Raw genomic sequence first — 23,494 nt, 5'->3', positions numbered from 1 at the left:
AAATACAGGGAACACTAAAATTAATCATAATCTAGTAAAAACATACTTAATATCTCTTGGGTATGAGATAATTATGAGGCTGTAAAATGTTTACTACAGAGAATGGGAATGCAGAATGGAAATTTCTGCCAGGGAAGGTTGGAAGGAGGTAGAGGGATGTGGGAGGGGAAGTCATCATACTCTCTCCGTTCTACTCTCAGCAGTTCTATAGAGCTTGGCTTGTAAGAGTCGAAACTGAACATTATATTAACATTTATTGCTCATTCCATTATATTATGCACCAGGAAAATAACATCTGCTATAAATATTAGAATATTTCATGCTACAAATCAATTTAATTTGCTGTGTGTCAGAAGAACAATAAAATTTAATAAATAGGGGGTTTAAACCATTTTTTATGTAATTATATTCCATAATATCTTTGCTGGATTTTGTTAACATTTTCTTCTATAAAGCAGCACATGGGTTCTACCATACTGTTGACCTAGTAGGCCAGTGACTTCACTAGGCTCTGTGCAGGATGCTGAGTACCAAACCTTCAAGTCTGGTCCAACCCAGTACTTTACATGTAGATTTACCTTTAAGCATGTGACAAGTCCCATTAATTACAAAAAGATCACTCATGTTCTTAAAGCCCAAGCTCAGGTGCTTTCCTTTGCTGGGGTTAGACAGCTTGGCATCTTATGAGACTAAGCCCTGGGGACTTGATCCTATAAACCCTTTTTCATGTGATTACCAGAGAATTCCAAGAATTATTCATATGAACACACAAAATAGATGCAATGAATTAGATTAAAAACACCCATTTCCTAGGATCTTGTGTCCAGTACTTGCATTGAACGGTACCTGTGCACTGCAAAAACCCTTTTGACGATGTGGCTTATCCTTTCTCAGCCATTTTTACTGGCTATACTTAGAAAAGGGGCAGTAGGTTTGCCAGGAAAGATGTTCAGGTTCAGTTCTAGCTCTAAGACTCCTACAGGGCACACAGCTTCCTGTCTGCCCCTCCCCAAGCTGGAGAGCTGGTGATTTGTGCCTTGAGGGAAATGGATCTGACAGGTTCCAGCATTTCCCCAGGCACCATCCTCTGGTGCTTCCCCAGTGGTTTTTCCCCATAGCCCTTTTTTCTGGTAAGCTTTGAGCTTACCTTCACTCCCTTCATTTTAAGGTTAAATCTGTTTATTTCATAAATAAATAATCCTGAAGGTTACTTACGCACATCGATGTTAACTTCATAGCAGGGGGATAAATCCACAGTGTTCTATCTCTCCAGGAGGAATAATGTGTCTCCTGGAGACACAGCATTCTCAGTCAGGCTTTGGCAGCTTGAGAGGCACATGAGGAATAACCTTTTCCCAAAGACACATCCTAGCAGCCAGATGTAGGTCAAACACAGTAGCCAAGAACAGAGAAAGAGCAAAACAACGGGCTGGATGGCTCGGAGAGGGTGGTGGCACCACAAGGAAGCTCTCTCTCAAGCAGCCCAGGTATTTCAAGCCAAGTCCATCTCACTTGCCTAAGCCCTCCCCATCACGTCTTGCAGATCAAGCCCCGAGACATGACCTGCAGTCACACTGTAGAGGCTCCAAGGAGACCAACAGCACAATTCATTCCTTCCGTTTAACGGCCCACTGTAATGACCAGAACATTTTTTCAGAACAGCCTGCCTCCAAAGTCATCATAACTCTATTTTCACAAATATACTAAATACAGCTAAGATGATACAGCAGTGGGAAAAAAATACCTGTAAGTGGCTGCACTGCTTCTGAAATTACAACAGCCTTGTGTCTGTGGGCTGCTACACTTGCAGCCTATGTTCCATTCCCGGTGATAAGATCCAGAGAACTCAGAAAACTAGATTTAATAGCTTCCAAAATTGCCTTATCTTGTTCAGTTGCTGCCTTAGCCTGATGACTAGAGCCAAAGGGTCTGGCTTCAGTGGGCTTTTGATCAAAACCCAGAGGGGTTCCAAAGCCCAGTAGCTTTTTCATGCATCTCTCTCCTAATTATGCAAACTGGCTCAGCCACACAAGAACCAGGAGTAATCCTGGGTGATTCATACAAGCCATCTCAGCTAAACAACAGAGCTCTCCTGGTAAAACTTTGAATATAAAATACGTGTAGTGACCTGTTCCAGATCTTACAAATGAAAGAGAAACTATTTACACAAAGTTAATCCTGTAAATTCTACCAGCATGACTGTGGAGTTAAAAAGCAGAAACAATGTTTTTGTTTTCTTGACTGGACTATTTATAGAATATTATCTGCTTTTCTAGAAATGAGTTTTACTTCCATAACTGCAAAATCATGAAATTCCATTTGGGGGAAAATACACTGAGCTGAATTAGTCTAAGAATTTGCAGCTTATCACATGTAACAACACCAAGCAAGAGTAGCACTTTATTTGAAGGAAAGGTTACCACAGCCCTGGCAGCCATGACATACAGAAGGCTGGCTCCCCAGTGGCCAGAAAAACAAAGCAAGAAGAATTACACAGTGCAAAACTCGACATATCTTTCCAGCAATTATACTGCACAGTCAGCCTTGCAAAAACTGGCTCAACAATTCACCTGTGGTGAGTCTCTTTATTTGTATATATGGGTGTGTAACAAATTCCTTATTTTTTCATCATCATCCTGGTACATATAAGCCCAGGCTGTGCACCAGAGCTGGTACACTTCCATACCAGTTTTGCAAGTATTTCTGCTGATGGCCAAAACATTTAACACTGGCACTTTGAGGGCTTGGCAAATAGCATGATTTATTAATTCATTTCTTTTTATTTAGAGGCTTCCCATACCCCTTCCAATCTCTCTAAGAGTATTTATTAGATATCTGTTAGGTACTCCTCTGAGTTAAAGGAGACTGATATTTTAGTACCTCCATTTCATACACTGAGAAGCTGAGAGAAAAAGACATATTCCATTGCCTCTGGTCCTGTGTGGGGCATAGGAAATGCAAGGTGTGGTATGACTTGAAGTGCAGGGATGGGCACCTCTGCTGCAGGCTGGCAATGGGACAAATGCCTATTTCACTGCATGACTTCTATATCGTGATTCTGTGTCAGTGAATACATGAAGAAACAGACAGGTTCTCTGTTATTCTCAGTGCCATGTAAGAAAAGAAAAGCAAACTTTATCTGGCCAGAGATCTGGACCAGGAAAGGTCCCTGCTCTAGGCAGAACTGAAAGGTGGTGGATGAGGTGGAATAAACTGGTTAAATGTGTGTATAATAGAAAGAAGCTGATTCACAAGGAGGTCCCACACAGTTGAGTTTTCTCTTGGTGACAGAAAGTCACTTTTTCTATAACACAAGTCATAGCTGGAAGTGTAAGCACCTTAAAGCAGCAGCTCTTGCCTGTGGTGCCATGCCCTGCTGTGAACACAAGATTAGTGGAGAATTGGAGCCTACTGTTTCGATTCAAGAGCATCGATGGACCAGTCTGTAAGCTGCAGGCTTAGCTGATGAATAAACACATACTAAAATTTAGGCCAGAAACCCAAAAGAAAAGGCCCAGCAGAATCAATATTTATACTTGCACAAAAAACCCAGCAAAGACAGAAACCTGACACCTCTGGCATCCCCACTCCCAGATTTGGGTTCACAATGAGAAGCTTCATTTTGTTCCAAAGTGCTATGGAAACACGACGCACATACGTGCATGACAGACCAAGACACAGAAGTATGACACACATAGGCACACGACACACCAAGCTCAGGACTCAGCCGGTCAGGACGCAGATGTGTTTTCTAACAAATCAAATGGGAACTGAAAACCATCCACCCTCCCCATCCCAAAAAGTTACGGGATTTTTCTTTTCCTCTGCACGAGGTGACAGAAATGAAGACGGGTGAGTGTGGGTGGGAAGGAGATGCGCTCCAGGCTCAGGCGGCCCGGGCGCGGTTCCCAGCACACGCGGTGTGAGCGCGGGCCGTTCCTGCCGCGGGGAATTCCCGCTGGGAGCGGCCCCGGCGCGGAGCTGCCGCTGCCCGCCGCGCCCTCTGCCGGCCGCGCCGCGCCGCCGCAGCCGCTCCCGGCCCCGCCACAACCGCCCAACGCCCCCAAAGCAGGGACACTTCAATGCAGCATGACAGACGGGGAGAGCTGGGGGTTCTGCTTGCTTTCTAACGCAAAGTACTTCGGAGTGCAGAAGGACTTGCATTAAAAGCAGACTTTAAATGACATTTTCATTTCAGAATTTTGGAGAGCCAGGAGCAAAACTCACAGAAGTTTGCCAACAGACTATTAAAATCCATCTTACATGAGAAATCCAGACCAAATCGTCAGAGAAGCAAACCTGCTCCTGTCAAGTCAGCTCCACCCTAAATGCAGGGTTCATCATGGCAAATGTTGATAAAAGCCACAAACAATTAAAAAAAAAAACCCAAAACAAAACAAAAACTAAAACAAGCTGTACACAGAAAATATCTTTGGTAAATTCACATGTGCAGAAATCTGAACAGCTGATAGGTTTATATGATAGCCTCCTTCAGGAATACTGTATCCAATTCATCTGCATATTACAGACACACTTATTTGGCACCACAATTATTCTTCCAGTTATGATCCTAAGATGGTCTTAATGGACCTTAAAAAGGAGCCACAGGCAGGTTCTATGACATAACATGACCTTTAATTACAGAGATAATAGGAAAACTGTCAAATAGAAGAAAAGTTTTTGTTAAGAGATGTGCCTCTCTTTACAGTGTTCATAGCAAAACAACACTGCTGTCTTCTTGTACAGAACAGGAACCAATGTGTCATTGTGTAGAAATTGCTGAAATCAAAAGTGAAACTAGTAAATATTAACTGGCTTATGAAAGAAAAAAATGGAAAAGGAAATTCTCATGAAATTAAGTGTTTTGAATTATTTTTAGGCTCTAATATCTTGGAGTGAAACAGGGCATAGAAACCAGGAGCAGAAAAAATAACATGGAACTCAGCAGCACTGTGTTCATTCTGTGTTCTTGGGTTTGATTTCCAGCTGCACCACAAACCTCTGGTTAAAACGTCACAGAAGTAGTTTATTCCCTTAGTTGCTCATTTCTCCATTTTGGAACCAAAGTACTTCCTTCACTATATTTTGAGTATCTGGACTGTAAGCATATGGCTGAGAGGACTTCACAACAACCCCTGGGATGATGATCTAACATGCTGCTTGAGCCTGTAGATGCTATTGTACAAGTGATCCCACTGCAAACTCCGTTCTTTGCTTTTTAATGTCATCTTGACTTTATCTTGGTGAAGTGCCCCATCTTAAAGACCACAGACCTCCACAGACATGCTGAGCATTTCCCCCAAGAGTTGGGAGCACTCCTCACTTCCCAGGAAACACACAGTACCTTCTACCATCAGTCACAGTCTCCACAAGGTAAATAGAGATGCTTTCAAGAGATAATAGCTTATCTGTAAGGATTTAGTTCATTCATCCACAAGCACGCTCACCTAGGTATACCCCATATGTCAGACTAAAAACAGATCAGGCATTGTTCAGCTGGAACTAAAAATCTGTTTTCAGTACTTGCTTCAGACAACTACCATAGTCCATAATAGCAAATGAAAAATACTTTGGTTTGCTTTTACTATCCAACAATGGGTAAAAAACCCCATTTCTGTAGTTCAGCTGAACACCAGACTGCTCAGATATAAGAGGACAGACACTAGCACAGGACCCCAGCTCATTCTCAGCACAGTGGTAGCATAAACAAACCCTACTTCACACCCTCTGAGTGGGTGGGAAGGCTGCCCATTCTGAAATCTCACCGTGGGCTTTCAGTCCAAAACCAAAGGACATCAGTAAATTGACACAAAAGCATTACAGTCATATTCTTTGGACTTACACGCCATGTGAAATAAAAGCTCTGTAGGTATGCATGTGTGCACCTATATTTAGCCATCTTGTAAGACTGAAGTAGGACATCACCAATTTAAACTCCCCTAGAGTTTTTGGCCACACTCACTGTATCTGTTCTCATCTGCATAGGTGCAAAGCTTGGGTAATACCTGCCTGTCAGCAGGGTTTACTGTAGGCAATAGCACTACCACAATTTTGATAGCTAACCCAACACAGAATCATGATACTACCCAGCACCATGAAACCACTAAGTATATAGGACAAGGATCAATTATGATTTCAAGGAGCCTTGGGTCTAATCCAGGATCTCCCTCTCATTTCTAGCCCTCTTTCCAACTGCTCTGATTTTGCCAAGGGCCAGAACCATACTGCTCACATTCACAGTACCTGCAATTCACATTGGTGGTACAGCTAAAAATGCTCCTTTTTCTCCCACTCCACTGGAAGTCAGGCTATCTAGCTCAACTCTCTCCCTCACCCATTCCCAGACTTCTCAAGCACAGGAGCTCAGCTCTGTTCTTCCTCTTTTACTGGGCATAACAGGCAGCTGAGTGAGCGTGGAAGCATGAGCTGCTTACAGCCCTCCCACTGCTCTGTGCTGAAGTGCCATGCAAACACCACAGCTGATTCTGCAGAGAACCAGGCTTCCCATACTTGGTTGAACAGAAGTCTAGTTTCACAAATATTTTATGAGTATCAGCACCTAGTAAGCTTAAAACTCTGCACTTAGGAAATGCATCTGGGAAAACATAATTCAGGAGTGCAGGACAGGCTGTGATCTGCCTGGCTGGGGAGCAGCTCAGGGACCTTGGTGTCCTGGTGAACCATGAACGGAACAGTGTGCTGCTGTAGCAATAAAAAAATAATGCCAGCAGGATGCTGGGTTGCATCAGCAAGGACATCACTAGCAGAGATAAGTAATTATCACATTCAGTGCTTGTCAGGCTACACCTGGAATACTGTGCTCAGTTTTGGTCCCTGCAATACAAAAGAGATGTGGACAATCTGGAGGGGGTGAAGGGAAGGGCTACAAAGATGATCCAAGGCCTGGGAAGCCTGCCATGTCTGAGAGAAGTGGGTTTGTTCAGACTTGAGAAGAGAAGGCTTAAAGGAGATTTTATCACTGTGTTCCAGTATTTAAAAAGTGGCTACAGAGATGGAAACAACCTTTTTACAGAGTCACATGAACCATATGAGGGCTACTGGGTACGGCTTACTCCTGGAGAAATTCCAGTTGGAGACAAGAGGAAAATTTTTCCCATTGAGAACAATCAGCCATTGGAATAATCTGCCCAGGGAAGTGGTAGATTCCCCAACACTGGACAGTTTTAAGATTTGGCCGTACAGGGTGCTGAGACATCTTGTCTAGACCATGCTCTTGCCAAGAAAGGTTTGACCAGATGATTCCAGAGATCCCTTTCCATCTGCTATATTATGAACCTATGAAATCCCAGTATTAGCAACATGACAATATATTGCCCATGGCCCTGGATTTGTTTCAAATCTGTACCAGTTTTCATAGGAGTCTTGACTGCTACATTATAATGACTCAAGTAATAGCTCATGCCCATTACAACAATGAACTCTAAGCTACACTTGAGCCATAATGCCTGGTTTTGATGGTAAGAATATGACTTACAGATGAAAGATGAAGATCAGGCCATATGAAAGTAAATGTCAGGAATACTTGGTAAAAATCCTGAAGATCTGATCCGAATACTGACTGTATTGTCAGTAAAGGCACTATCATAACTAGGTGTTGGCAATACTTTATTTCTCCTGGATAGGCTACTGGATGGGACGGAGGATGCATAGAAATAGCACAAACATGAACATTGCTAGACCCTTGAACAAACCACTTTAGTGGGGCAATGCATCCATGTAACTCTGAATACAGTGGCAGAAGAAAATAGACATCCAAAGGCTGCATCAGCAATTCCTATTCCAGTGTTCACACCTGCACAACTTTGGCTGTAACTATTCTTAAAACAAAACACTTTAATTTTAAACCAAATAAAATCAACATATCAGGACAAAAAAACTACCATCTTCTATTAAGAAGCTGGCATCAACTCACCCCAGGTTTTCACCCCAGGAAAAACATTACAGTGCACCTTCCATTTTACAAAAAACAGCAGACCATTGGAGCATGATTATTTTCTTCGTTAGGTTTTGGTATTACCAAATGTGAAACTCTCACTCACTGAGTTGTGTCATGCACTACATAAACTGCAAAAGTAGGCTATAGCTATAAACCTAAAACTATACTATACTATTACTAAATTATCTATTGTACCCTGGGACTGCTGGCAAGACAATAGTTTGATTCTACTTACTGACCAGCCCATGACTAGCTATGACTTACCAAAAAAAAACCCTAGGTCTTTGTCTCTCCTGAGTTATGTAGGTGTCTTCTGAATACAGGAACTTCTGAATACAACTTTTTGCTATAATAAGCCACTCTGAAAGCCAGGTGCAGTCCAAGCAAATATTCACACCCCTGGTGCCAATCCCATTGACTGCTGGACTGCAACTTTTGAAGAAAAGATCCTCTTCTCTGTTTGTTACAGTGGCTGTTTTACAAGAAGTACTTCTATGCAGTTAACATAATACAACTAAGGTTTAGCCCTAATTTGATGTTGGATAATTGTTATATGGCTTACACATGCCATATAACAATTATAAAAATCTATCAAAATATATTAACAATTTCACAGCCTCCTCTATAAAAATCAACTGTTTGCATATTAATCAAGCATAAGCACTTTCTAGATGCTAAGAAGAGCTCTAAGGAATGAACATAATGCCCAAGCCCCAGGTGGAGTGAAACTATGAAACATATAGATTAGATTTCTTTCAAATTTATTTTATATGTCCTACAGCTGTCATCTCTGTGCTTTTTAATAGATCTTAAATTTCCACATCTTTTCCCTCCACAACTATCTGATGTTTAACTGAGGACAAAGAAGTCAGCATTAGGTAGTTTCCTAGGTTCAGCATTAAGTTTTACAACAGTCTTCTCCAAAACCTACAGTATTTCTACTGTCCATGTTACAAATAAATTATACTCTCTTTCTCCCAAATTCTCAAAAGCTACCTTTAAATGGAGGTCCAAGGTGTTCCATAGGTTTTACACTTTCAGATCAGAGAAGGAGAAAATTCCACTTTTGGCTAGTGAGTCTATTCTGGATATGCACAGATGGAGTGAAACTGTGGTATAACTGATAAGGAAAAGTTAATCACTAGATAGAAATTGGTTGGAAAATAGATTTAAATGGCAGAGCAATATAACTCGCCTTATTTGGTTGCCACCGGCAATGCAACAAAAGTAGCACTCCTGAGATGCAGAGGAGATGTTTATAGCAGGAAAACAACACAGAGACAGACATGCTGAGGTCTCTTTATCTGATAACTTTGTGGTAATTGCCTTTCATGCCCTGTGGCATGTAGAATGCACTAATTTGGCATTCAGTGAGTATAGCAAAGAGTAATGCAAACAAAAAAGAGTCAAACTCTACCCTGCTTTACCTTACAAAATTACCAAGGCACAGCAGTACTGGCATCATCACAAAGTCTAAGGTAGGCACTTTTACGAGCCAACATCATCCTCTTCCTAGAGTCCAGTCTCATTTTCATCAATGTACGTGACTGATTTCATCAGCTCTTTCTAAGCAGTGAGGTCTAGTTCTATTTTCTGGCTGAGATTTTGCCCTTGGTTTGAACCCCAACTGATTGGTTATAGGAATTTCTTCCTCTTTTCCAACTGTCCACTGATGTCTCCTATACTGAAGGTAAGGAATTTTGAAAAACCTTGATTCTGTTTTTACCAGAATCAACAGGAATTTTGCCTCTGATTTTAAAGGGTTTTGAACTTGCCTCTGTTGCCCTTTCCTCTCTCTCCACCAACAACTGCATAGAAGCAAAGTCATCAGTATTGCTGAGCGTAGCTCAGTTCCCAGGCACCTTCTTCTGTCAAACAGGTTTTTTTAATATTCTAATTTACATTTGGGGGTTTTCTCCTGTACTTTTTATACTGACAGTGTCTCACCTCTTAAAAACCACATACAGCTGTGAGTATATGTATTCCCTCTTTCTCATAATAGCTGACCCCAGAGACAGCAAGCCTTTATTACAAACTGCAAGGAAGAATGCACAACGCTATGCTCTACCTGACACAGCTGCAGCTCCTCCACATCTGCTTTACAGTCACTCATTCAGCATCCAGACTCATCACTTCACATAGTTTAATTGTGGAAGAGTAGCAAGGACAAGAAGAATGAAAGAATAATAGACAAAGGTACACATAAAGTCAGACAGAAATACACAAATGTGTATTTTTTATTATTTGTTATTCATAATCTGGTCACAGCCCTCATCACCAGCCCCACCAAGAAAAATCTTATCTTATACTTACTGTTTCACACACAGAGTGGTCTCTTTCACAAAGATTAGGCAGCAGATACCAGTGAGACTTTGCACTAGTAAGTCACTGAGGAAAAGTTAGTAATACATTGATTCTTTACATCCTTGTTAATTTTCTAATAGAAGCCAGGATTCAACCCTACAGAAGATAAATTCAGTTCCCCTAGCATTCAATACAACTTGTTCACATTTTTGTAAGGGATGAGTTGTATGCAGAGGGTTTGGTGGTTATGGTTACAGCAAATCAAGTAAGATGCAACAGATGCAATGAGAAATGGTTGGAAAGCAGCAAAGATAAAGTGCAAGGTCTAAATGCCAGGTTTGCATGTATGCCAGCTGCTCTGCAGCTCGGGAGAGGCAGGCAAACAAATACTTACCAGGTTTAATTTCCAGCAGCTTCAGCCTGGAATCCTCAGGGGGATGCAAACGCCTCTTTTTGCGCCAGCAACGTGCTGGGTATGTGTACAGCTGACCTGGGGCCAGGCCTGAAGATTAAAGGCAAAAAATTAATCACATTTCAGTTTGTAAACCACAAGCACCATCTCTAGCATCTTTGTTCTTGCCCTTCCAGCATCTCCTTGTTGGAGGGTTCAACCTGCAAATCATGAGGCAGAGCTACACACTCAAGGCATCCAGTGCTCCTGAGGCTCTTCAGCACCTCTTGGGATCAGGCCTACAGAGAATCTAGGTCTCACTTAGACACTTCACTCAGCTCACTGAAACCAGAGCTGCACATAAATAATTTGTGATTTCTTCAGGGTAAATAGAATTTCAGACTCTCCTGGGTCACAAGGGTGATGCCTCCTCCACAAGCAGAGAAAGTCCCTTGAGAGAGAAGAGATGAAGTTCTGACATGCAAATCTTGAGGCCCTGATGCACAGAGCAGGTCAGGAAATTTGTGTCTTCCAAACGGGAGCAAACTAAGACCCAAGAGGTCTGACTCTGTATTTTTGTTTACATTCTGGACTTCTGTTTGAATACTAATTCTTCATTTTGACTCTTACTTCCTCATGCCAATATTCTGAATGAGGGAGGAGATACACCAATAATGTTTATATCACTGCATATTCCCTTAAATCACATTTGGCATCACTGGCTTTTGAGCTGCCCTGGCTCTCCTGACAGACACCCTTCAGCAAATATTCAAGCTGTACTTTTCTCTCCTGCATTCAGGACACAGCAGGGCTTTTTGAATGCATCACTGCTAGGGGCACAGAAGCACACTGACAAGTGCTTCTAAGTATCCTCAACTGCCCCAGATAGTCATGACACACAGAAATACCCAGCAAGAAAAGTTGGAGAAATTTCATTCTCTCCTCTGCTTTTCCTGCCCTCTCTGACCACCAGTTCTGGTTTGGCTCCTCTGCCCTTCTGCTGTTCCTGTTGTCTTGAAGGGGCTACAAAGCATGACTTCAATTCCAGACTCATTGTCCTCAAAAATCAGGCAAAAGACCACATAAGAGAGAGAATAGGAGTGGTGTTGCTATATCTGAAATTGTACTGACAGTGAACAGCTGGACAGCATCAAGGGGGTGCCAGAAAAGCAGAACAGCTCAAGGGCAGGAGGATGGCCCAAGAGTTCTCTCCTCTCTTCTGAAGCAGCCAGGAGAGAATACCAGCTTGGGAACAAAAGCAACTCACCAGACCAAATGAGGACAAAAAAAACCCCAACTATCCTCTTACTTGGGGGTTGGGAGGAAGAGACAATAACACAATTCACCTTGAAGGAATGTGCTCATCAAATTCTGCAGGTGAGACCTTATTTCCTGGTTTTAAATATTTCAGCTGTTGGGAATGTCAGTTTAGACCCCAGCACTTTCCACCAACTTCCAAGGCCTTGGAGCATCTACAGCATACTGCCTGAGTATGGCCAAATGATGAGTACCTGCAGAGATTCTGGCTGTTTCAGGGCACAAAATGCTATTTGACTTGGACTTTTCATGCCCTTCTTTCACTGATGCCCAGAAAGCTGGGCATTGTGCACAGCCCAAGAAGAACACATTTCAGAACAGGTTGCCCAGGACCAGTTTGAAAATAAAAATGGGAATAACTAGCACTTATACAGTGTTTGGACACCCTTCTTCATGCCACTTTGCAAACATTAATCACTGCAAACAATTGCTATAATGACAAGGTGGATTGTGCCTGGCTCTGATGTGAGTAATTAAAGAGGTGGAGGCAAGAAGCCCCACCCTTTCTCAGCAGGTTCTGTGCAAGGACTTGAAGACAATGCTGAAATGGCAATTACCAGATCAAAGCAATAGGACAGCAAATCAGCCCTCCATTGCACTGGCCTCCACAGAGGAGCCATTTGAAGGAATAATTACCACAGCTTTTGTCCCAGACAGAGAGGAGCAAAGATCTACTAGTTTGGGGGGAATATCTACTAGTTTGAGCACTCCTATAAAAAAGAGCCGTTCTGGATTCAGCCAGGACAGCAAAAGCCAACTACACATGCTGAAAGCCCAACTAGAAACTTGAAAGGAGAATTGAGAGAGCCTCTTCCTTAGAGAGTGGCAGGCAGATCAATTAGAAAGAGATGATCCAACATCCACCTCTGCAACCCTTCAGGTAAGCTCTCTGTTGCTACTCGAAGCATGCCTGTTCATTAATATACGGCCATCCACTGAACTTAAAACACATACCAGACTTTCACTTCATTCAACCCACCAATGCTACCTTCATTTCTCTGCCCTGTTCCTCATCTGTCTCTGTGCTGGCTCACATGAATTGGAGATGGTACACAAAGGAGGGGCAACAAGGAAAGGGTCAGTTCTGAATGCTCTGAATGTAGCTCCTTCACAGGCAACCCTGCAGTGAAGATGGAAATAATGCATATCACCATCTTCAGCCCTCTGTGGGTTGTCTCTCTCTCTGGTACCTTATAGGGCAACCAGAGAAGGTTCCAACCATTTGCTTACAGAGGAAATAGCAGAACCTGCAGTGAGTTATGTTGTTTATCTCATTAGTGTAGGAGAGTCATAACTCAAAGCTTGTGTGAAAGGCCAGGGGAGGAGGGGAAAAGGAGGGAGTTATGTGCAGTATTGTGTGAAATTAACCCTGAACTGTTTATCATGAGATGCAGATTTCTGACTCCTTTAACAAAGAGAACAGCAAGAACTCAGGTTAATATGCTGAGTTCCTGAGTCTTCTCTGTTTTTCAAGTCTGTGTAAGTGAAAAGAGGTCTCGGAGCTTTGCCATTTGTCTTTATCTAGCTTTTCAGGTTAGGGATAGTAAATGGTAGTGAGCACAGCACATAAGACACATACTGGGAGGGCTGGCAGAGAATTTTCAGAGTCCTTTAGTATGGGCACAAGCACATTGTGTACAGGCATGCTAAAACTGTAGAAGGATCCCTTGACTCACCATAATACTACAAGAAATAGATTACAGAAAGACACTCAGGGGAGCACTAAATGGGCTAATAAAAATCAAGAATGAGAAAAGCAAATATGGGGGAGGAGGGCTGGTTCATTTCACACTGATTATTCTAATTCAAAACAAAGTCATCAGATTTGGTGGCCCATGCAGATGCAGGAGGCTTCTTTCACTTGATACTCTCTGTGAAGAATGTTCCACCATTAGTCTCCAGTGCAGACCTGCAGGAGAAAGGTCACCTATCCCCTTCTGCAGGGGCAGCTGCCAAACAGTTCACTATCAGAAGTGAGGAAGGAAAGATTTTCAGAATGAATTTGCTCAAAGTAGTCCACAAAGTTTGTGGCTGAGAAAGGCAAAGAATTAAGACATCTTAGTTCCTGGTGTGATGCTGTAACACAGTTATGATGATTCCTTCTGCACGTGTACAAATGCCAATGAGACCCACACAGGATGTTCTGTGTCTGTCTTTGTGGAAGATGCTGTTGACAAGACATTACTCATGAACACAGTGGATGTATACCTGTGTGCGCGTATATATATATATATATATATATATATATATCTTCTGACTGTGTTCAGAAGGGTAAAAATGAAGGGAAGGGAAGGGAAGGGAAGGGAAGGGAAGGGAAGGGAAGGGAAGGGAAGGGAAGGGAAGGGAAGGGAAGGGAAGTTTATGCAAAGCATAATCAATTATGATTAGAGAATTTTCAGCTGAAACAAAACACTTGACTGGGATTATGAAGCAATCCTACCAAAGAAGGGTCAGCCTACAAGTTTAGAAAACTCCCATCTTGTGAACCACGTTCAGCCATCCTGAATTACCCCAGCAGTTTTTGTAGCTGAAATATTCTTTGGATATTTTTAACACTGTAAAAAGACCTGTTGTCTCCTGCACCAGAAGTGGCTGCATTTCATTATATAAACAGTTTTCTGGTAGCACTGCAAGACAACAAGAAATCTACTTTTCATATTTTAGTAATAGGAGGAGCACAAAGATCCTTCCTCTAGTGTATCCTAGAAAGGGGAGAAGGAAAGTTTCAGCTAAGACTTAGCTAGGCACTTTTGAGAAGCTGCAATTGTTTTCTTAGCCCCAGGAGCATAAAGGAATATCCTATGTGTTCCTCTCACTTCATCTCCTGTAAACCAGACAGTGGAGGAGATTAGAGCAGGCTTCACCTTCCCATAATTTCAGATCTAGAATTTGAGGGGGTGGAGGGTGAAGGTGGGAGGGTGTAAATATTGTTTAGAGAATTGGCACATATTTATGCACATGTGTGCATGTCATACTTCCAGTGCCCATGTACCCCAGGTCCCTTCCTGCCTGGATTCTCTGGGCTGCACTAAAGAAGGGGGGAAAAAAGAAGTTAGAAATACAGTTTGGTGCTGTTAAAAATCCTTTCCCTAAGCTAATTATTGGTCAGATACTGAGCTACAACATAGCCAAATTCCCCTTGGGGCTCAGAAGGACTTTTGTCTGAGCAACATCTCAGTCTTTGGTGACTGGTGACTGTCCTTTGCCTTTCAAAAAGGGATTTCAGATGGATTTAGTCTAACAAAGGAACAACTGACCAAAGTCTACAAAAATAACAGTGCTCTTTTCCCTTGAGCTTCCCTGAGCTGTGGAACAGGCATTAGCCAAAGCTCCTTAAGGAAATGTACCAACTTCTTTCTGTACCCAAGGGAACCACAGCTCCAGAACTGATATCCAAGTTAACCTATCCAAAGCAGAACCAGGATTTATAGGTATATTTCTAACCATTAGAACAACATTCATTCAATTAATTGACTCTCCTATATTTTACTTCAGTTTTATATCCTTCCTAATATAGTTTCTTATTTTCAGCATTCATCTGAAAAACTCCCACCTCCATCTTGGAGATAACTCCAGTCTTTCTTAGAGCAGAGTATTGAGTCTTCTGCTACAGACTGGGATTGATAGCATGAAAAGAGCTACAATGATGCAGCCTTAGAAACTACCATGTCAGGCACCTCTTTGCATAGAGAGAGAGTAATTAGCATGAGCTCTCTGCAGTTACCAAAGGAAATCCCCTGCAGGCACAGAGGTTTAGGCAGTTTCTCTTCTGTGTGGCCTGTAGCAGGTTTGAGCTCCTATTAATTAAACCCCAAGAGGGCTCAGTGGCCAGCCCTCCGTACATGCATGTGCATACAGAGACACAGCACTACCAACCTGGCCCCCTGTGCCTCTTCTCCATCCAGATGTAGCAGTTGTTCTGAGCCACCCCAGTCTGCGAATCCAGGAAGGGCAGGCGGACGCTGCGCTCGGCACAGAGCCGAGAGTTGTAGCTGCGACAGTGCTCAATCGCTTCTTTGTAGAACTGGTCCCCGAGGCTGCCAAGAGAGACAGGGCACAGTGAGAACGATTGCACTGCCCCCTCCAACAAGAGTAGGAAAAGGGGACATGAGGTTGCTTTGAAAATGGACAAACAGAAGAACTTCGCCTGGACAGATGCAAATGTTGGTGACACGAGACACTGATGAAGCAGATCATGCAGAAAGTGATGTCAAATTCATCAAAAGATCAGGCTGTCAGGAACCAGACACAGATCTTTTCAGTAGCAGCGTGGCTACTGAACGAGCAAATGATGCAATCACACTGCCCCATGACCCGGGGTCAGGCCCATGTACACCACAGTGAACTCATTTGATTGTTTCTCTTCCCCTGTAGTTTGTCCAGCCAATTCAGCAAACCAGTCATTTCAAACCCATGTTACAGCAACTGCTGCAGTAAGTTTTAGGCAACCAGAAAGCCAGCCAAGTTTAGAAGAACTTTGCTCCAGCATTTCTGGTGCCAAAGAGCCCATAAGAGCAAAGAACATTGGTTCTCTTATTGTGTGCTTCTGAGGCATGAAAACACACCCCTGAATAACTAGAGCCATATCTGCAGACTAGATGTTTTGTCATAAGCATTCCAGAGTTTTCCACAGTGAAGCCTGAGGTGCCAGGAGCAGCAGGCTACAGCAGCGACCAGTCAGATCCAGCATGGCAAATGCTGCTTTTCTCTGGAGCCCAGTGGGAATAACAGTTCTAAAGACAATGTCACTTACTTCATAAATAACTGTTTGTTCAAAAATTCTGTAGAATCTTCATCCTCCCTTGAGATAGGTTTAAAAACTCTGCCTGCTGGAGATTACCAAAATCCTCCCTCCAAATTTTTCTAAACAGGGAAAAGCATCAAAGTAAAGCTACCCTGAGGACACAAAGCAGCTGTCATGCTGGAGCATTGCAAAGTAGGTGGGCCACACTGCTGAACCTCATTCTTGATCTATTGTCAAGGTGAAATTCACTCGTGACACGAATAGCTAGGAAAGCTACCTGTTAGGGGTAAGTTCATTAGAAAACAGGAGCAGAGTGATATATGGCATAACTTGCTCTGACTCTGATATTCATTAGTGTGCAAAAAGAGTATAGCACATACAGCAAGTGAGCCAAAGGGATGCATGCACAGAGATAAGAGGAGCTCCCTTTGCTGTTCTATTAGTTTTTTCCCCACTATCCTCTTCCTAGGCACAACTGGCATTTTAAAATTTTGCACACCTCTGAATGTCAAATCAGTGCAAATTGCTCTGTTTTGCCATCTGTATCTTTCTGTGACTCACATCTTTTAAGTGACTCCTCAGCTGTATGTTATGATTTACATGGAAGTCAGGCACTTCTCATCTTGGCCATACTGGACCAATATCCTATCACTGATAGGGGCCATAAGCAGAGGCTTAGGGAAGAACAAAAATACAGCAAATACCAAGGGAGGCACCTCGAGTTCTCCCTTCTCAATTCTGATGATCAGAACTCAATTTACCCAAGTCTCAGGTTATCAAATGATGGGGAGGTCAGAACATCCTTTTCCTACAGAGACTTCCTAAGGGGTTTTTAGAGGATTTGGGCAGCAGTGAACATCTGTGTGAACATTGTGCCTCACAAACCTGTCCTTCCCCTGCTGACCACCAGCTCCTGGGAAGCTGCCAGCACAGGGATATGTGGAGGGCAGCTGAAGGAGAGAGCTCTCTAGGCTGTGCAAGCGAGTGGAGGGTACAGCATGGGCAGAGCTTGTACAGCAGGATCCCTCCGGACACTGAATCCCCTGCAATGACCTCAAACACCCTTTTCCATAAAAAGGCAGGGGGGAAGGGAAGGGGAGCAGGGGAGAAAGAAAAGATAAGCTGCTCTACTATACAAAGAATGTGACTAGGAAGAAATGAAATCTTATTAAAAGCTGTAATTAAAGTTGTACACTTGTGTAATCAAAGTCAGTAACAAGGAGACCCCAGTTGATCAAAGATTAACAGCTCTTTCCACAAACACTTGAGCTTCCTCAGAGCTATGTCAGATTCCTTCTATATTAAACCAGAGATGCTCTCTAACTCTAAGGAGTTTACTGGAAATAAATAGGCATAGCTATGTGACAAAAAACTGCCACCACTGCATAAGTCTTCCTTATGCCAAAAATCACTTCAGTCATTAGCATATGTACACCACAAAGCATCCATTTTGACAAAAACAATACATCTCAGCATTAGGGTATGGGATATATAGGATCTGACTGGAGATTGCTTCAGTTTCCATCTTGCTCTAAGACTGAATATAACTATAAGTCTTCAAATGTAAAATATTTGGCTTTAAATCATGCTATCAAGTAAATTTCAGATTTTTCTAAGCAGGACAAAAGGGCATTTGAGATCCTAATGGCAGAGAAGCAACCAAGCTAATGGGTCAAATTCACTCATGACAAAATCTTGCAGCCTAGCTGTTTCATTACATTTTCTTTAAAGATTTTTAAATATGCAGTTTTTTGCCTTAAAGAAAAATAACAATTTAGAAGTATTCAGTCATCTCCATATTTTAAGAAAGCTTGCCTTGGCTCCACTACTGCAAGCATGATCAAAAAGTGTAGTTCTCTAAGTATTCACTGGAAAGCTATTCAGATACTGAGACCTTGAGGAATTACCCTGGCCTTAATTATAAATGGAATTATTTTTTTAAGTGACAAATAATCAAATATAGGAAAGTAAAGAAATGGTATTTCCTCATGACAGTCATATGTCAGTGGGAAACAGCTCCCCTGAAATTACTTTTGGGTGCCTAGTTGTTTTGTTTTACCATTAGTTAGGTTTTTTTTTTAAGGAACTTCAAACTTAGAGATATTTTTTCCTTTTTTGTGTGCTACATATCTAAACACAGCATGTTTTATCTTATGCAGGAAAAAACAGAAAGTGTACTAAAATCAGGGCAAAAAAGGGGAACGGTCCCATTGTGTTCCTCATTGCAGAGTCAGGGAGGTGGGACAAATCCCAGCCCCCTCCCAGGAGGTTTGCAATAGAACTGGAGAACAGATAAGGGTGGGAATAAGACTGGAAAGCAAAAGAGCTCCAATGAAACTCAAACAGATCCGTTGAGTTTGAGCAAGTGAAATACAAGAAGAAAAAAGAATTAATATTATAAAATGTATCATATGTCAGAAAAAAAGATTAATTATCTGTTACATGCTTCATAGTTTTCCCAAACTGTGTTGCTATGGAAGACTTCCACTTCAACTCCTGAAAAAGTATCTGTAAAAACTATGGGGAATTTCCTCATTATTTTTATGAAAAGTATGTATGAGTCAGTGCTGTGCAGTGACTGACTGCAAGGGTCAATTCTTCCCTTTGGACAGGGGAGTTAAAGGTCACACAGACTTGTCTAGATTGATATTAATGACACAAAATCATCAGCATATGTGCAGATTTTAAAGATGCTGGGAAAAAGCAAGGAGCAGACATGAACAACTGCTGGACAAGGAAGGCAAATCATACTGAAGGCAGCACAACTGGAAATACAGAATACAGTTGTCAGCATGCTGTGAAAAACACACAGGCCTTCAGTAGAGAGCCCCAGGTGGAAGCCCAGATGTTTGGGACAGGCATGCCAGTGACACTGCTGGCACACACACAGGCTTTGCACTTACATACCATGAACACTAAAATAACCCAGTTCTGGCTAACTGATAAAAGCTCCTGCACTTGGAAAAGAACAACCTATGCTATTGCATACTCCTGAAAAACTGCATAGGAGGGGTGAATGTTAGTGAGGTAAGGGGCTCTTTATTGGTGAAAAAAGTGGGGCTGAAACTAAAGAGCAGGCTGGGAGCAGTGGAAGCTCAGTGTGAACAGGGAGGTGAGCACTCTGAAAGCATCAGCGGTCCTGTGGGTGCGGGGACTGCCATGAGAGCCTGGTGCAATTCTGTGCGGCCTTGCAGGTGGTCACTGCCATGACAGCAAGCACCAGCACAGAAGATCAGAGTTTGTGACATCCTTGAGGTCACTTTTCTTTTAAGTGTTAAGAAACTGAGATTTTCTATCATGGAATCAGGTCAGCTAATAACAAAGCCAGGGAAGAACAATTCTTCCCTTCCCTCAATCTTTGCCTGCCAGCTCTAACTAGACCATAAGGTTTCTGAGCAGACTCCAACTTACCACTTCTTAGTACAGTACCTAGTGCCATGACTCTGCCGTCTAGGCATGCCTTCAATAAGAGGAAAAAAAAAAAAAAAAAGAAACCCAAGAACTTGCCTGTCTTATAAGCCCATAAATTTGCAACAAGGACCAGGAGCCTGACTTCACTCCAGATGTTCAAGATGTTTCTGTGCTGACAAGGAGTCCTGATGGGCCCTGAAAGCAGCAGAGCAGCTCCCCACCACTACTTTGCAGCCCATCCTGCAAAGTCACATATTTTTGAGTGTACTTACACCTTTTAAAACAGCTACAAAATAGGCAGAATCCAGAGCGCCCCTCCTGCAGTGCCTAACACAATTCAGGTTAGTACCCAGAGAAGGTGAGCACTCGCTGAACACCTATAACTAGCCATGCTCAGCAATGATTACAGGTCCACATCACCCTGGGAAAACTTGTATAACAAAGAACCAGTCCTCCTCAAGTGCAGTTCCCAAATTTCTACTAGACACCTCTGAGTATGAATCCAGATTGTCTCCAGTTCTTGAAGCCAGGCCTCATTCTAGTCATTTCCCTCTAAAACCATGCTCACTACATGACTAGGCAAGTAAAAACCTGATAGCACAGGAAGAAATGACTAGTCATGCAACAGAAAGCAACAGACTTTTTCTTCTACAGTTTGCAGTGGTCCTCAGCCACGATCAAAAATGTGGGCCTTGCTTTCCTTAAGACCATGGACTTTTTGTTTACTATACATTTAGTCTCTAGTCTTACATTTTAGATCATTTGATACTGTGAGGTACAGCGAGGACAACCATAAAAGGCCTTTTAAATCAGAACTTGTTTTTCAGCAGCACTGCCACCCAGTTTCAAACTGGGCGAGTTCTGAGAAGTGGTATGAGAGAAGTGGTGCAAAGCAGCTTCAGAAGATACTTTTTATTCTCCTTTCAGAGACACTCATGAATGAGTCTGGAAATAAAACACCAGTGAGGTCTTAGGCCTTCTCACAAAGTTGAACAGAGACTAAGAAATCATGCAGGCACCACTTGAGTTATCAGTTGCCTGCAACACTGGACACCATCTTGGACAACTACGTGTCTTGGCAAGTGTTGAGAGAGCTGCACTGAGCTGGCTATACTATTCCTTTCCAGCAGGTCCCACGAGGCCCCTGACAGGCAGCTGCTCCTTCTTTCTATGACCTGTGACACAAAGAATGCCACAGGGCTCAATTCTTCAGCCACTTCTATTTAATATCTGTGCAAAACCTTCAGGGAATATGATGAAGTATCTATGCAGCAATGCCAGCCATGACATTGATGACATGCAGTTTATGTATCTTTTCCCCCTCATGCCGACAGCACTCTCCCAAACCTCACAGTGTTGAAAGCAAGGGCAGCATAGCTGGCAGAGGTGAAGTCAGAGGAGATCAGAATGAGGCTGATTGGAAGTGGGAAGCATTACAAACTATGCACTAACATTGTTAATGTGGACAATCTTACAGACACAATCACCAAAAGGGCCTTTCTCTCCCTCTCCAGTCAGCATAATTCTCTTCTCAAGCTGAAGCCTGGTCATGCTCATGTGTGTTTCTCCCATCTGGACTGGCCTACTCTGACTCTCTACCTCAGGCTAGATAAGCAACAAAGACAGAGCTAGTTGCAAAACTGTGGTACCTCCCCTGCCACAAAGCAAGTCAAAGAAGCCCACAGTCCCCTGCCCAACCTTGTGTCTTTTCCTCACAGACTGTGAAGCACCACTGATTTTCATGAAGAGCACAGTGGACTAAGTTCAAGCTGCTTGAACATCTGCTTCTCCTTTCTATACCCAGATGCAGCTGGAAACCTGTGCTTAGCAGAGTCCAGCATCACCAGGCTCCTGCAGCATCTTCAGACAGCAGACCTTCAGCTCCAGAGCATCTTCCCAGAAGAGATAAAGCATTCTGTTTTGCTCATCCCCACATTACATTGCAAGATGCTAACATAACATTCATCAAAAGATCCAAGCAAAAGAAAATATGACATATTCAAGAGTGTTAGACACTATTGAGCATTAAACAACAAAGGGCTGGCTAGGCCCCTCCTTTGGCTGCACTCTCTGGAATTTCCAGTTTATAGGCAGTGCTTAATTGCTAGAAGCATGCACCCTTTGCAACTGCATCAAGGTAGAACGTAAAGATTCAAGAGGAATAGAGAATGGCTTTCCTGGTGTTAGGTGAAGCATAACAGACTGCTCAAAATCCTACCACAAAATCTGATGGCAAGCCAGAAAGTGCAGGAATGTGCAGATTCAGTTTTCTCATAGTGGTCCATTGCATCTATCCCTGCACAACATTTTCTAATGATGTAAGGGGTGTGAACGTGAGCAAAGGCAAAACAGGATTTCCAGATGTGCTACAGAATGACTCAAACTTTCTGGGCTCTCGGTTTTTTAACATAAACTTGGCAGCTTTCTAAACACATATCTGCACTCTCCAAGAGCCAGAGTCATTGAGACAGCTATTTCATTTCTATACATAATTTCACCTGATAGACAACATGAAGACTGTATAACTTTCCCCAGTCTGGGAAGCCATGTCAGAGAAACAATGGCTAGCAAGATTCTTTTGGTAGTAGGTAGACTACACAAATCAGACCACTAAACAGTATGCAAAGCAGACAGTGTCGCTGGAGCAGCAATGATCCAAGAGTAAACAAAACACTTTCCAGGAGAGGTAACGCCTTTCATTGGAAGAACTCATGCAGACAGGTCAAAATAGACAAGCTTCTAGCACTTGTTCACTGCTCTGTGGCAGGTGCAGAGACTGTATGTGGTTCAAGGGTTTAGGAGCCATCAGAGAGCTGATGACAAGATCCTGAGTCAGCACTGGCACAGAGCAGACATTGCAGCAATCAAGAAGATGCCCTGAGCTACAAGTCTAGGTTGAATCCAAATCAGTGTAAAAGCAATGTGAGGTTTTTTAGCACCCTCCTCCAAGCACTCAGCATTAGCAGTCTATGTAGAAGAGCAAAGAAATCCCCCTTTTGCAGGTATTTACTGGAAGACCTCCCCTGATGGGTAGGAAATCCCTGCTGGCCACTTGTGGCCAGAATCAACAGAATCACTGCTTGAATCACTGTGTGATGCTGATTGGTAACAGAGAGCGCAGCCTCATAGAGTGAGCTACATTCACTGCTCTGGAAACAGGCTTAGGCTGTAATTTAATCCACTGTGAAACTACAGGTATCATCTCATGCAAAAAGTCTGTCTTTGAAGAAAAATGACAAAAGGTAGGCTTAAATTACAATTTGAGGAAAATTGATCTGATTAGCCCCATCCTCACATGTATTGTAAAAGTATGAGAGCTCTGCTGGCATTTCCATTTAAAGAAAAGAAACAGCAGCACAAGTTAATACTG

At 42.7% G+C, this 23,494-nt stretch overlaps 1 protein-coding gene across 3 annotated transcripts in view; it reads right to left on the bottom strand.

Moving 5' to 3' along the window:
- DPF3 (double PHD fingers 3) overlaps positions 1-23,494 on the bottom strand; it is a 154,715-nt gene that overhangs the window by 71,862 nt on the left and 59,359 nt on the right. For all 3 annotated transcript variants that reach the window (XR_008483011.1, XR_008483012.1, XM_054276185.1), the window contains exons 2-3: positions 15,846-16,006; positions 10,656-10,763 (exon numbers count right to left, since the gene is read on the bottom strand). Coding sequence is in view for 1 of the 3 variants with exons in the window: in XM_054276185.1 (XP_054132160.1) it covers positions 10,656-10,763; positions 15,846-16,006 (269 nt within the window). In the remaining 2 variants the exon portion in view is untranslated. The remainder of the gene's footprint in view (positions 1-10,655; positions 10,764-15,845; positions 16,007-23,494) is intronic.

The sequence above is a fragment of the Melozone crissalis genome, unplaced genomic scaffold, assembly GCF_028551555.1.
Source record: "Melozone crissalis strain CALT ecotype California unplaced genomic scaffold, PUWL_Pcris_2 ptg000018l_1, whole genome shotgun sequence".
NCBI lineage: Eukaryota > Metazoa > Chordata > Aves > Passeriformes > Passerellidae > Melozone > Melozone crissalis.
Note: the sequence above shows the minus strand (reverse complement) of the source record. Positions and strands in the feature narration are given on the sequence as shown.